This window comes from Gavialis gangeticus, unplaced genomic scaffold (assembly GCF_001723915.1).
Source record: "Gavialis gangeticus isolate Ggan-Ray unplaced genomic scaffold, GavGan_comp1, whole genome shotgun sequence".
In the NCBI taxonomy this organism is placed as follows: domain Eukaryota; kingdom Metazoa; phylum Chordata; order Crocodylia; family Gavialidae; genus Gavialis; species Gavialis gangeticus.
In genome coordinates, this window is record NW_017729006.1 from 47,132,848 (window position 1) to 47,147,399 (window position 14,552).

The 14,552-nt window shown below is 44.7% G+C and overlaps 1 protein-coding gene across 1 annotated transcript in view; it reads left to right on the plus strand.

Annotated features, from left to right (window-relative positions):
- The window catches only part of LOC109291939 (dynein heavy chain 5, axonemal-like), a 361,945-nt gene that overhangs the window by 8,237 nt on the left and 339,156 nt on the right, over window positions 1–14,552 (plus strand). The window contains exons 2-4 of the mRNA XM_019509183.1: window positions 8,100–8,192; window positions 13,792–13,976; window positions 14,081–14,155. Coding sequence (XP_019364728.1) covers window positions 8,100–8,192; window positions 13,792–13,976; window positions 14,081–14,155 — 353 coding nt within the window. The remainder of the gene's footprint in view (window positions 1–8,099; window positions 8,193–13,791; window positions 13,977–14,080; window positions 14,156–14,552) is intronic.

Sequence of the window (14,552 nt, forward strand, 5' to 3'; positions counted from 1 at the left end):
ACAATGGGGGACCAGACTTGATGATCTTACAGGTCCCTTCTGGTTTTATGATTCTAACACAATACCATGTGCTCTTATCAACGTATCTCCTGTCCTTAGGGCAGCAGTTCTCAGCTGGGTGTTGCTGCCACCACTATGGCCAATTAGAAGTGTGTGGCAGGCCTCCTGCAAAGCCAGATTGGGAAGCAGCTATGGCAGGAGCACCTGTTCATATGGGATTGGACCAAGAAGGACTGTGGCAAGAGGTCCTGATCTGGCTCTGCGGGAGGTACGCTGTGCTGTTCCATCTAGCTTTGGCAGTGGTGCCTGTATTGCAACACACCTGAATGGGTCTTTTGACACCCGAGTTGAGAACCATTGAGTTAGGTCATCATTGACAGTCCCTTGATACAAAGATAACAGTTTTCCAACAGATAGGGAAGTCATTGGTGAATCCAGAGGTGACTGAAGAGGCCAGTTGGAGATCTGCATGTTACACTATAGAGGTTGCCTGCTGTTCCAGGAGTGGATTCTGGTAATGTCAGATCACAGCTTTTTCTTTTTGTCTCTCTCATCTATTTGCCTCAGTTTTTTTTGTTTGTTGATGCTTTGTATTTCATGACACCAGTGGAGACGATTCAATGCTTGAGTCTCCCAGGTATTTAACTTAATGTTGCATTTCTTCAAATTGGTCTTCAGGTTGTCCTTGAATCTCTTCTTTTGCCACCTCTAAAGTAATGACCACTGGCAAGTTGGGAGTATAAGACCTGTTTCAAATGCTGGTTGTCTGGCATCTTTATGACATGTATCCAGTGGAGTTGGTGCTGTATAAACTTGGTTTCGATGATGGTGTTTGGTTGAGCCATAATGCTGGCATTTGTCCTTCTGTCCTTCCAGCTGATATGGAGGATTTTCCAAAGGCATTGCTGATGGTAAGATTTCAAGACTTTTAGGTATTTCCGAAATATCATTCAAGTTTCACACTCATACAACAGGGTAAGTAGGTGACAACAGCCTGGTAGGTGAGAAGTTTGGCTGGGTCCTGATATTATGATCTTCAATTTTGGAGACATCCAAAGGCAGCATTGGCAGGTTTTATTCAGTGTTGAATATCATCATCTATGCTTTCTTTTTGGGAAATGTGATTACCCAGGTAGGGGAAATGTTTAGCATTCTCCAAGGACTGCCCTTTAACTGTAAGATGTGGGGAGCAGCTGGATGGTTTGAGGTAGGTTGGTGTAAAGTATCTTGATATTCATGAAATTTACAGTGAGTCCAAGTATTTCGTAGGCTTCACAGAAGCAATTAAGAGTGACTTGGAGGAGTTCAGGTCAGTGAGCACACTTGACAGTCATCAACATCCTGAATATCAGTAATAGAGGTACTGGTTACCTTGGGTTTGGAACATAATCAGTTCATGTTAAAGAGATTTGTGTTTATTCAGTACTCCAGATGGAAGCCTATCCCCCGTGAGATGCAGAATGCTGACTCTGAATGGAAATCTATCCACAGTGAGATGCAGAATAGCTGTGATATAGGTGGAAAAATATGTTGGTACAATTAAGCATCCTTGCTTGCATGGGTGACTGGGTCTTCCTGAGTCTGGGGGGAGGCACGCACAGAAGCTGTCAGCAGCGTGGGCAGAGCTGGTGAGCATTCACAGACACTGCTGGTGGCGGCAGGGTGGGGCAGAGCTGGCGAGCATCTGCAGACATCACAGGCAGCATCAGTGGCGGGGATGACCCTGTTGGGGGGACACATGCCCCTCTGTGCCCCTCCTACATGTCGCCTATTCTTGCTTGACTCCAGTTTTAATGGGCACGGGGACCATTTCTGAGCTATTGCTTAGGACGGTTTCTGTATGTCATAGTGAAGAAGTCTGATGGTAACACATTTTGGTGGGCATCCAAATCTCATCAAAATCTTCTATAGGGTCCTTCTAGTTGAATCAGAGTTTTCCCTTGGGTCAATGAGGGCCATGTAAAGATTTTGGTGTGGCTTGTAGCATTTTTCCTGCAGCTTTATAGCAACAAAACCCATGTCTATTATATCTGCAAATGGTCTGAAGCCACAGTGGGACTCAGGTAGAATCTTCTCAGCAAGGGAAGTGAGTCTATTGAGGAGAATGTGGGCAAGGATCTTCCTAGCTATGGACAGGAGTGCAATGCCACAGTAATTGCTGCAATCTGATCTATATCCTTTCTTGAATATGGTTACAGTTCTGGCGTCTCTCAATTCTGGATCTCTCAAGTCACTGGGAATCTGTTCATATTTCCAGAATTTCAGAATAATGCTATGTAGTTGGTGAGGAGAGCTTTTTTCCCCACCATGCTTATAAATTTCATCTGGTATTCCATCAAAACTTCATGCTTTGTTGTTCTTTATCTGCCCAATGGCTTTCAAGGCCTCTTAATAGGTTGGTGGGTCTTCAAGGTAGTCCTTAGTGGGGTGTTGTGGAATACCTTTGATGATATTATCTTCAACATTAGACTCTCAGTTCAGAAGCTCTTGAAAGGGTTCCTTCCACTATGCATTGATGGTAGAGCTGTCTCTAAAGAGTGTTATTCCATCCTTGGGCCTCAGAGGGATATGTCCTTGTGTGCTTGGACCATAGATAGCTTTGGTAGTGCTGAAGAAACTACACCTACTGCGGCTGTCAGCAAACCTTTGGATCTTTTTTGCTTTGTCCTCCTATGAGTTGTTCTTTTACTCTCAAGTTTTCATCTGGGTCTCTGCTTTAACACGCCAATAAGTGTCTTGCTTCTTTTTGGAGATGAGGTCATTGTGTCAAGGTTTGAAGGCTCTCCTTTTCCTGTTAATTTAAGCTTGAGTTTCCTTATCATTCTCATAAAAACAGTCCTGATGTGTTTCTTTTGTGGAGACGCTCTTGGAGCATGGTTGTCATGGGTGACTTCAGCTACCCAGACATCTTGTGGAATGAGCACTCAGCAAGATCTGGTTACTCAAAAGTTTCTTCACTGGCACTGAGGAGCTCTAACTCAAGAAGTCTATGGGCTGACCAGGAGCAAGGCACTCCTAGACTTGGTTCTGGCCAAAGGGGAATATCTAGTGAGCCATCTGAGAATCAAAGGGAAACTGGGCGACAGTGACCATGAGATGGTTGCTTTCTCTATCCACTGTAAGTCAGGGAAATTGGCCAGTAGGGTAGAAATCCTTGATTTTAGGAAAGCTGACTTCCACAAGCTTAGGAGATTGGTTGGTGAGGCCCTGCAGGACCATGGTCTGATGGGAAAGGGAATACAAGAAGAGCGGTCTTTCCTCAAGGAAGCGATCCTAGGAGCTCAAAGGAAATCCATTTCCTTTTACAGGAAAGGCAGCAAAAGGGCTGGGATAGCCCCTTGGCTCATTAGGGAAATCATGGGTCTCCTGAAATTAAACCAAGAAGCCTACAAGGGATGGAAGTAAGAAATAACCATCAAAGAGGAGTACGCAGCAATAGCCTGCACCTGTAGGGAGTGGATTAGGACAGCAAAGGCACACACTGAATACAAATTGGCAACTGGAATCAAGGACAATAAAAAGTCCTTCTTTAGATTTGTAGGAAGTCAGGGGAAAAACAAGGGAAGCATAGGGCCCCTGATGAATGAGATGGGATAGCTTATAAAGGCTCAAAAAGGCCTTCGACCTGGTCTCCCATTATGTCCTCCTGGTAAAATTGGGAAAATGCAGCCTCAGCTACCTTATGGTCTGGATTGATGGAACTGAGTCAGTGTGGCAGAAAGTGACCAGTGGCGCCCCTTAGTGTTCAGTACTCAGACCAGTGCTTTTCAACATGTTCATCAACAATTTGGATTCGGGTATTAAGAGCAAACTGGCAGAGTTCACAGACAACACCAAATTATGGGGGAGCATGCTCATGCTTGAGGACAGGCTGGCAATACAGGCTGACCTGGGCAGGCTTGTGAGGTGGGGTGACATCAACCTGATTTTGTTTAATACAGAGAAATGCAAAGTGCTCCATCTGGGGAGCAGTAATCCCCAACACACTTACAGGATGGGCAGTGCTACTCTTGCCAGCACCATGACTGAATGAGACCCGGGTATCATGATAGAACACAAAATGAACATGACCTACCAATGCAATGCCATAGCTAGCAGAGCTAATTTGCATGCCAGTATTATCTACTGAGGCATCTCAAGCAAGGCTCATCCTCCCACTGTACTCAGGCTTGGTGAGGCTGCAATGGGAGTGCCCAATTTTAGCCCATCATCAGTTCTCTAGAACTTTGCCTTGTAAACATTGTTTCCAGTCCTGCTGAGATTTCTTCAGCCAGTTCCTTCAGCACCCTGGGATGAATTTCATTAGGTTCTGCTGACTTAAATTCTTTCAACTTTGTTAGACGAAGTTCTTTGGGTAGCTGTTATATCTTTTACTAGATCGCCTAAATAGTTGGAAATATTGTTCTTTGCAAGATTGCAGCTACAAACACTCTAGTAAAAGCACAGGGAGAGTTGGTTATTTTACTTCTGATTTGTAGTCTTCTTCTTCACTGGTATTATTTTTCATAGCTATTTTGTCTCAGTTTGCTTTTGTTGTGAAGTTGCTGAGCAGCTCTGCCTTCTTTCCATCTTCCTTTTATCAGATCACATTCACTGATGAGCAGTGGACCCACAGGTTTTTTTTATCTTTCTTTTCTGTATGATACATTAATAGAACTTCCTTTTATATCTCTTGGCAGTTATATCTCAGCTTTTGCATTTGCTTTCCTGATTTTGTCCCTTCACTTTTTGCTATTCCTTAGCATGAGGGACTTGTTCTTCCTTCCACTGAGGTAGAGTGCTTGGAGAAGAACTTGAAGTGCCAGAAACTGTTTAGGAACAGCTTAGATAGTCAGGCAAAGGCAGTGAAAGTGTGCACCTCACTAGACAGGGTGGAAGACTGGGAGAGATTCTCCTGGGCACCAGGCTAAGAAGCAGGGTAAGATTTCTGTGGGTAGATAGTGTCTAGAGTAGGGGGTAGATAAAGTCCAGCCTGTGGGCCAGCACTGGACTCCATTTCCCAGCAGCCCCCGCCTGCATGGCTAGGGCCGGTCTCTATGGGGACCCTGGCCATACCTGTAAGGTGATACCACAAGGCTGGGGTTGCTATGGAGACCAGCCCCAGCCGTGTTGGCAGGGTGCATGGCAGGGCAGGGTAGGGGGCTGCTCTGGAGCCACTGGGATCTTGCGTCAGGGGCAGCTTGGTCTGGGGTCAGGGCAGAGCTGCGACTTGCAGCCTGTGCGCTCTGGGCAGGGGCGTGCAGGCAGTGGATTGCAGCTCTGCCCCAGCTCAGGACCAGGCTGTCACTGCTGCAAGGAGCCAGGGCAGAACCATGATCCACTGTCTGCACGCACCTACCCAGAGCATGCAGGCTGCAGATTGTGGCTCTGCCCTGGCCCTGGACCAAACTGCCCCTGCCGCAACATCCCAGTGGCTCCGGAGCAGCCCCCTTCCCTGCCCTGCTGTGCTCCCTGCCAGCACAGCTGGGGCTGGTCTTCATGGCAACCCCAGCCTTGGGCTATCACAGAACAGGTGCAGCTGGGATCTCCATGGAGACGGCCTCAGCCAAGTGGGCAGGGGCTGCTGGGAAATGGAGTCTGGCTGCTGGCCAGATCCACTATTTTGCTCACCCCTGGTCTAGAGAGCCAACTCAACTATGCTGCACAATGCTGTTTTCTGGATACTGTTGGTTTGGAGATAAGCAGTGAGAGCTGGAGTACAGATGACTCCAGCCAGAGCTCCAGCAATGTCCCCAGGCATGTATCCCCCTACCACATAAGTGCAGGTGCACATCCACCAATCACTGGGCATGCCATGGATTGCAATTAGGTGCAGAGCAGTGATATTCCAGCAATAGCATAAAATTTGCCCAGGGGCCAGGCACACAATAGCTGCCTCTTATGTCTGTACCAAGTTGTGTAAATGGAGATTTCCCAGTTGTGGCCAGCAGTCATCTAGTGACCTGTACTTTGTCTGATGTCTGGAAAAGACTGCTCTTCCTGTACAGATAACTTGTGAGTGTACTTTAAGTACTTTCTTCTGATCAACAAGTACTTCCCATGTCACACACAGAAAAAGTTTCCTTGCATCTGTCCCCTCAGGCTACTTATACTGGTCACTTCTATAAGAGTGCTAGAATGTGAAACATGGCACTGAATGCATGACTTCCTTCCCTTGGTGTTCAGAGGAGCAAGCTTTTATTCCTGCATGCCAAGTTGTGGAACACAATGGTTCTCAGAGTCTTTGCTAATGTGGGGTGCAGATACTGTCCCTGGCAAGGGGCCTCCAGATGTTCCAGTGAAGCTCCTTAGCAGTTGCATCTGTGGTGTACCTCTGAGGCCCAGGCATAAGGAGTTAAGAAGTGGCATCAGGTGTTATCTCTGAGAGCTATGAACTAGTATGATGCTCAGATTTGGGAATGTAGGAAGGAAGTGGATTTTGGGAGGGAGGGTTTAGAATCCGGGAGTCTCAGGACTGCTGTGCTTGGCTGTAGCAATTTGTTGCTTAGAACAGGCACCATAACCAGAGCTCTGCAATCCACTTCCAGTGATGTTCTGGAAGACTATGTACATTTCTAGCAGAAGATCCTGCAAGTACTGCACTCAGCTTAATGAGAAGGCAGTTTAGGTTCCTCCCCTTCTTTGGAAGAAAACCCTGTCTTTCTAGTCTTTGAAGTGGCTCACAGACTGTAGGGCATAAGCCTTGGTTAGCTGTCAGCCATGAGATGTAGGGCATCTTTGATGCTGTCTGGAAGGTGATAGAGGGACATCTCTGAATGTCCCCTAGCTGAGGTCCTGCATATGCTGGGCCTATGGAAATGGAGAAGAACCGTTTTAGAGTGCAGCTAGTGAAGTTGTAGCCCATTGTTCAATGGGTATTCTAAATGCAGGACTCCCTTAGGATACCCAAGGTGGTTCACACTGAATTTCGCTATTGAAATGTTAATCTTTCTTCCTTTAGAAACAACACATGGGATTAATTTTCTCTAAATTAACCTGTAGTCTATTCAGAAGTCATTGGTACTTGTTGCAAGTTCAATAATATACACATCAGAAGGGTTTTTTGGCACATAAAATGATATAGCTGATTAGATGCCGGTGTTTGCATCTTGGGTGCATCCAGGAGGTTTTGCGTGCATCTCTTTGGAAGAACAAACACAGAATTGGTGGCAACAAAATTGTATTTTGTGCATGTGCTGAGAAGGAACGGGTCACTGCTGTTCATATTGGCAACTCTTATTTTTCTGATCATATTTTCCTAGGTAATATGATCTTTCCAACCCTGGCATTAAAATCTCCTGCTAAGCTAACTTTATGCTGTTTACTGATGGTAAAAGATTTATTTTCCTTCTCATCCAGTGTTGTTGTTATTGGGGCATATTCACTGATAACACGGACATGCCGTCTGGATGTTAAAGGAAGTCAAAATGTTATCAGACTTTAATTAGTACCATGAAGTATCTTGGTTAGTTAGTTGGGCCACAATATAATTTTTTACAGCAGTTTGACTTTTTGATGTTTTGCCTTTGTATTAAAAAGTGTTTCCTGCACTATGTTCTTTTATTTGACCTTCTTCAGACTTCCTGTCTCACTTGGTGTCACAAATGCTGATGCTGAACTGCAGCAGTTCTCTGACAACTGAAGCTGTTCATCTTCCAGCAGCATACCACCACGTGAACTGGACTCTTCAAGGAGGATGTAAAACTCATTTTGGTTAAAGATAACTGATATAAGCCTCGATACACCTCTGACCCTCATCCCATTATTAACTGGCTTATTTCTTGCAGGCACTGTGGAACAGGTCAGCCTTGAAAAGAGAATAGTGATCCCAAGGAGCTTCATGTATTACAACATTTCCAATTAACATTTAAATAAATAAAATGCTAGCAGGTGTGGTACTGTTCTTTTCTGAAGTAGACTTTCAGTTTCCTCTGCACCCTGCAGGGACTCACTGATCTGCAATTCCTAGAGTTGTCCTTGTACCATTTTTAAAATAAGACACCATGCACCAACTTTTCTATCATGTCTAGGGCTTGTTAAAAATATACTGTTACACACACACACACACACACACGCACACACGATAAGAGTAATTGCATCTTCTAATTTCTTTGTCTTAGAAAGTGAAGAAAAAGGCCATAGGCGTGGAGGTCCCCCTAAGAGGAGCACAGAGCCAGGATCAACTCTAGTAGGGCCAACTGCTGCTTTGGCAAGTGTTTTCATTTTAAAATGTTATCGCCTAACTGACTTTCATGTATTAAAACTTTTCCTTTACAGATCATTCTGGAAGGCTTCAGTGTCAAAGCACTGTTGCTGCTTTTGATCTAGTTCTGCAAGGTGGTGAATACCCTCAGAGTCCATTAACTGCGGTGAATAGCAGTTGCTAGGAAATCTTCATTACTGTATAGAACTAAGACCTTTATTTTTTGTGTTTACACTATTTCTGGTTTTGGCATCAGTGTTGCATACTGACATCTCATTTATTTGTTTTCCTAGGTTTAAAGTAATATTACCTTGATTAAGAGTTTGTCTGATGGCTAGGAGTACAGTAGAACTCAGATACTTCTCAGAGTAGGTTCCAAGCCCCCTTGTGAATAAGAGGGGTTGCAAGGTATCCAGGGCTATATATAGTCACAGCAAACAACAGCATGGAATCAGTGAGGTGCTGGAGTGTCAATGAGATGCTTTGTTGTGCTGAAGGGCATTGTGGACCACTAGTGCCACTGGCAATCTAAGCCTAGGTTGCAGCTGACATGTTCCAAAGGATCCTTGACACTGTTCTCATGGGACAGATGAAGTGTTCAGGGTAGACATCTAGCAAAATGTGGCTTCCTGCCCTGCAGTAAGCAGCAGAGGTCACCTACCAGGCAGTGGAGTTCAGTGACTTGCAAAGCTGATCTTTGCAACCAACAGAGCACTGGGGAAGCTGGAGGACCGACCAGTTCCCCTTTGTGCTCTGCTGGAGGGTGCACATATAATAAGTAGCACTTCAAAGGTGTTCCTGCTTCTTCTATGATCATTGTTGAGGTGTAATGGCTCTTTTTGCAGTACTTAATTGATTGCGTGCATATGAACTTTCACTTAATGGAGCATTTCAAAGGCAGTTGGAGCACTTTAAATGTTATGTCTGTCCACAGTGCCCTGTATGTATCAAACAACAACAAAGTGGCCTCAGACAAACAAAAGGGAAATGTTTCTGAAAAGTAGTAAAGGGTGTTTAGAAAAAGCAGGCTCTGTGGTGCAAGACCAGAAAGTAATGGGCAGACATGACTGTAAGTTGCATCTTTGTCCCCCGAGCCAAGGAATGATGAGATCTGTTGTCTCAATTCTCTCCAGCTGTTTCTTTAGCTGGGAAGGGCTGGGGCCTAGGGGACAAGCTGCCTCTATTCCATGTTCCCCAGCTACGCACCTTGCTGTGGGTGCTCTACGGAGCCTACACCACATGAGCTTTTCCCTTTATGGGGAGAGAATGATCAGAATAGTGTAAGATGGATGTATGCAGCTTCACATCACAAGAGCTGCCAAACAAAAGGAGTGAAATCGAGGATCTGGCTTTTTCATATGAGCCATTACTTAGAATTTACCCAAGATGCGTAGATTAATTTTTATCAACCTGGTGAAGGCCTTCTTTTGATTCTAAAATGTCTTTGTCACTGTGTATCATCCTTCTTATTATGCACATATTTGCATTGTTTTGAAATCCTTTCCCAAGGTGAACTTTTCTCTTTCCTTCCTAGTATGGCGCTGATCTCAGATACATTCTAAAGGCCAGTTAAATATGTTCTAGTGGGAGAGGAAAATGATTGTGATGGTGATTTTGCTGTTGATCTGTTTTGCTTGTTCTATTGAGTCATATTGAGTACATCTACACATGCAATTAGTGTGCCCGAATAAACTCTGGTGCCGTTCGCACCAAGTTTATTGCTCCTAGGTGCAGCGTTTATATGTGCATCTGGGAGTACAGCACATTGAGCCAGGGCTCAGGGGGTCAGACTACCAGCCTGGAGCTGCTCTGTTCCAGCTCAGTGTGGTATGGAGGGGCTGGATGGGGCACAAGGATGCTACAGTGTGGCACTAGCCAGTAGGCATCCCTGCACTGTAGAACCCTTGTAGTACCCCAGGCAGCCCTGGTCACCATCTACACCTGCATTGTGGCGGAGTAAATGACCCTGTCATAGAATAGTACTAGTGTTGGGCAGTAGTATCCTACAGTAGAGTTAAATGGTTTACTTCAGCCTAATAGCACCATTCATGTAGATGGTGACACATTACTGTGGAGCTAATTAGGCAACTGCAGTAAGTGTCTCGTGTAGATGCATCCACTGAGTGCTTCTGCAGTAGATTAAAATGTTTAGAGTACAGCCTGGATCAAAATCTGGCATATGAACATTCAGAATTCTCCTCAAGTATAGTAAGGAACAAGATGACTTCAGCATAGTGCAGTGGGTAAGAGTGCAGTCCTGCTAGGCAATACAGAATATATTGTGAGAATAAAGTAAAACTGTAAATCAGTTACCAATAACAGGTTCAGTAACAGAAAGTTCTTAGATTCTAATATGCATATTCAGAGATCTCACAGTTTGGAAAATGCATTCGCAAAGTTTAAAATTCCTCTGTGTTCTCCCTTGGTCAGTGTAGTTCTTTGTGTATAAACATGCTGTCAGGGTATTGTCTGTGCTGTGACTGCTGGTCTTGGGGCATGCTACAAAAATATGTTATGCAGAGAATTCACATAAGGTTCACTTCAGTGGCAAAAGTTCAACCAGGTTTATTACCTACACAGTACCAATATGCTAGCATGCCTGTCCAAAGGTATGAAGATGTTAGTCCTGGATACTGGTGGTAAGGCACAGGCATAATGCACAGTTGTTTGTGTCCTCTATGGTTATGGACAGATGTAATGCTTAGAATGTTTTACATACACTTGAAACTCCAAAAGTCTGTATGTGCATGCTGCTTTAGACTGGTATAAACTTCCTGGAATATTTCAGAAGCACACCAAGAAAATCAAGTATTATTTTGAGCTGGCCCTCCTTGAACCAATTCAATGTTATGTGCAGACAGACCATTATGTGCCTAGTGTCCAGTCACTCTTCCAAGCTTCCCTTACTCCACTGTCCATCACCCTCAAAATCCATGCAGGGCAATGGGGCTCCTCTGGGATGCAACCAGGATTCTTACTGTCCAAAGATGACCTGTTGCATGAAGAGACCATAGTCCACCAATTTCTGGGTGGGGTGGGAAGAAACAGAGCCATTACACTATGGCATTGAATAGCTGTCAATTAGTGGCTGCCAATTCCATGCTCAGTGTGAACTGAATTAGCCCATTTTAACTGTTCTTTATTCTTGCCCTCTGTGCTACACTCTTACAGTCAGCCCAGTCCAGCCCAGCCCTGCTGGTTCCACCTTGCAAACAAATCTCTATGCAAGTGCTAGCAATGCAAGGTACCTGAGTAGTTGGAAAAGTTAGGGAGTTCTTAGGGGGGCAGAAGTCCCTGAGGAAGTCCCAGTCCCTGAAGAATCCCACACAGCAGGCTGCATTGCCCCCCAAGAACTGACAGCCCCTCCACTCCAGCCCCTGCCCCAATCTGGATCTTCCTCTCCCTCTAGAGTAGCCGTTCCCAAACTCTGACAGATTGCACACCACAAGTTTTAAATGATACAATCTTAAGTACCACCAGCAAGTTTTTGTCATATAATGTAATGATAATAAATCTGTTAATGTGTACCACTGACAGGCTGTCTGTGTACCACTGGTGGTACCTGTACCACAGATTGGAAACCGCTGCTGTAGAGGAATCCTGGGGAAACTCTAGACACTGCCCCTGGGAAGCAAGAGGGTCTAAGTACTCTAAAACCCCCCTGGTGCTGTTTTGGCAGCAGTGAACCCTTATCAGTGTACATGTGAACACTTCTGTCCAGGGACAGATGTGAACCAGTTCCCAATCAGTGACACACTTGGAATGGTTCAAGTGTTATGTCTGTCCCTACCCTAAGCCTAATGCAAAGTTGAAAGATTTCCAGGAATTCTTTTATACATGAAGTAAGCAGTTCTGTTTACATCAGGCATTTACATTACAAACATGGATACCGCTATACCAAATTACCCTAACCTCAGATTTTGTCACCAGATGTGTCCTAGACCAGTGGTTTTCAACCTGCAGTCTGTGGATCCCTGCGGGTTCTGCAGAATATGTCTAAGGGGTCAGCAAAAGATGACTATGAACAATCAAAAGTATGTGAATACCCACATTTACAATTCAGAGGGATCCCCACCTCCATCTGAAATTTCCAAAGGGGTCTGCATTTCCATTCAAAATTTTTTCAGGGTCCACAAATGAAAGAAGTTGAAAATCACTGTTTTAGACTCTTTGGCACCAACCTTGTTGATTAATCTTAATAATTAATTTCAATGCTGCTGTCTGGTATGTTTACTTCCACAGGCACCCAGATGGCATGGGGTCATTTTTGGTGAGGTCTGCTTTGTTTAATGTTCTTCACATTAATTAGCGCTTATATTACTCATTACTCCAGTGAGGCCCACCTTTGGGTCAGGACTGTTATGTAGATAGCTTATATTATAAATTTAGATCTGAATCCAGATATGGTTCTGGGATCCAGATCTGAAATTTTAAGTGTACTGTCTGTTAACTCAGTAATATTTTGCTGTGATGTATTCCTCAGAACTGATGTTCTTCCCTGCTTTTTTTTTTAAATGCAACATTTTAATGGGGGGGAGGCTTTCCTTTTACCATATTTAACAGTGTATATGTTGACATATTATATAAGTTCACCCCATATTTCTGTAAAAAAAGTTAGGATTTTTCTATGTCCGGTGTGTAAGTCGACCCTGTCTTGGTGTGCAAGGCACTAGAAGCCTAGACAGGATCGCAGGAGAGGCAGTGTGCTGGTGGGCTCCCAGGATTGGGCGCTTGCAAGCTCAGGTAGCACACGGCCCACTGGCAGCCTGCTTCAGCTGGCCCTGGCATGGGGTGCTACCGCTGCAGGGGGAAGGACCAGGCCCCCCTGCAGCTCCGGGGCTGCCCAGCCCAGTGATAGCTCTCCCTCCAGCTGCGGAAGGCTCTGCTAAAAGCAGGATCAGCCCCTCACTGCTTCTGGCTTCAGCAGGTGCCTGTGGCTGGCAGGACACCTGGTGCCTCCTGGTGCCTTTCAGGGGAGTGGGGGAGGCTAGGGATGCTGATCAGAATCAGCCCTCCCCTTCCCGACAACCCATGCTGCCTCAGGGGCAAGCCAGCCCCTTCCTGGGTAGTGCCAGTTGTCTTGCTGGCTGCAGGTGCCTGCTGAAGGCAGAAGCAGCAAGGGGTCTGATCCTGCTTTCAGGCAAGCTTCCCTGCCTGCTTTGTGGTTGGGGTGTAAGCTTCCACTGGGCCAAGCAGCCCCTGAGCTGCAGGAGGGTCTGGTCCTTTCCTCCACGGCAGCAGGCCCCCTAGGGCCGGCCGGCTGAGCTGCCAGTGGGCCATGTGCTGCCTGAGCTCCCAGGCAGCGGGCCATGTGCTGTCTGCTCCTAGGCAATGCTGCTTGCAGGGGATGGTGTATTAGTCAAGGTTGAATTTTAAGAGTTAAAAATGTGGCTTCAAAACTCAACTTATACACCATGAAATACAATAATTGTGTCAAAAAAAATTTTACATATGTACTAACCAAATAAAGTACTTTCCAGCAGAACTGCCCATTGAAATAATTGATTAAACTGCCTTAAAATCAAAACCATAATTTAGCCCTTAAATATTAAGTAAAATTTGTGAAAACTGATATACCATTTTTTAATAAACTTTTGTCTCCTAGCAAGTTGGGAAGAAAAATGTAGTCCTGACCAGTGAAGCCAGGAGAGAAATGGCCAAGCAGGCCAAAGTCACCAAGGAGGAGAGAAGAGCTCAGTTAGATGACCGACACAAGTATTTGATATCAAGATTAGCAGATGTGTTAGGCTTAAACATACAGGAAGTAGAGGACTCCATTATTTCTGATGATAAGGTAATATTAATTTGGTATTTTATTAAATACCTTTCCTAAATTTGCTACACATCATATTTTCCTCAAAACATGTTATTTTAACTAGCACTGCAATTTTATTGTAGTTTCAACTTCTTGGAGAGTTCTTTGCACCTACTGGACTGAAAAAGTTACTTTTCTTTTACCAAGATGTACCGCAGGTATGATTCTACTCTTGTTGTTGTAAATAGCAAAGTTATATTACGTTTTTTCAAATGCCATTACATATCTGTTGGAAAGCTTATAAAATCTGAAACTGCATTCTGTATGCTTATGTACTGTGTTATGATGCCAATGGCAACTCCCCATTGACGTCAGTGGTGACAAGAACAAGTTTTGCAGATGTGATTTGCTACTGTTTTTATAGAAAGATACTCTATTCTTATAGAAGAGTTGAAAGAACAGGAGTTACTTAGTCTGAAGAAGAGAAGACTTAAGGGGGATTTGATACTGCATAAAGGGTAGCTATAAAGATAATGATGACAGACTATTCTCTCTGGCCATTAGGGACAGGATAAGAAGCCATAATCTTAAATAGGAACAAGGAACGTTTATTTT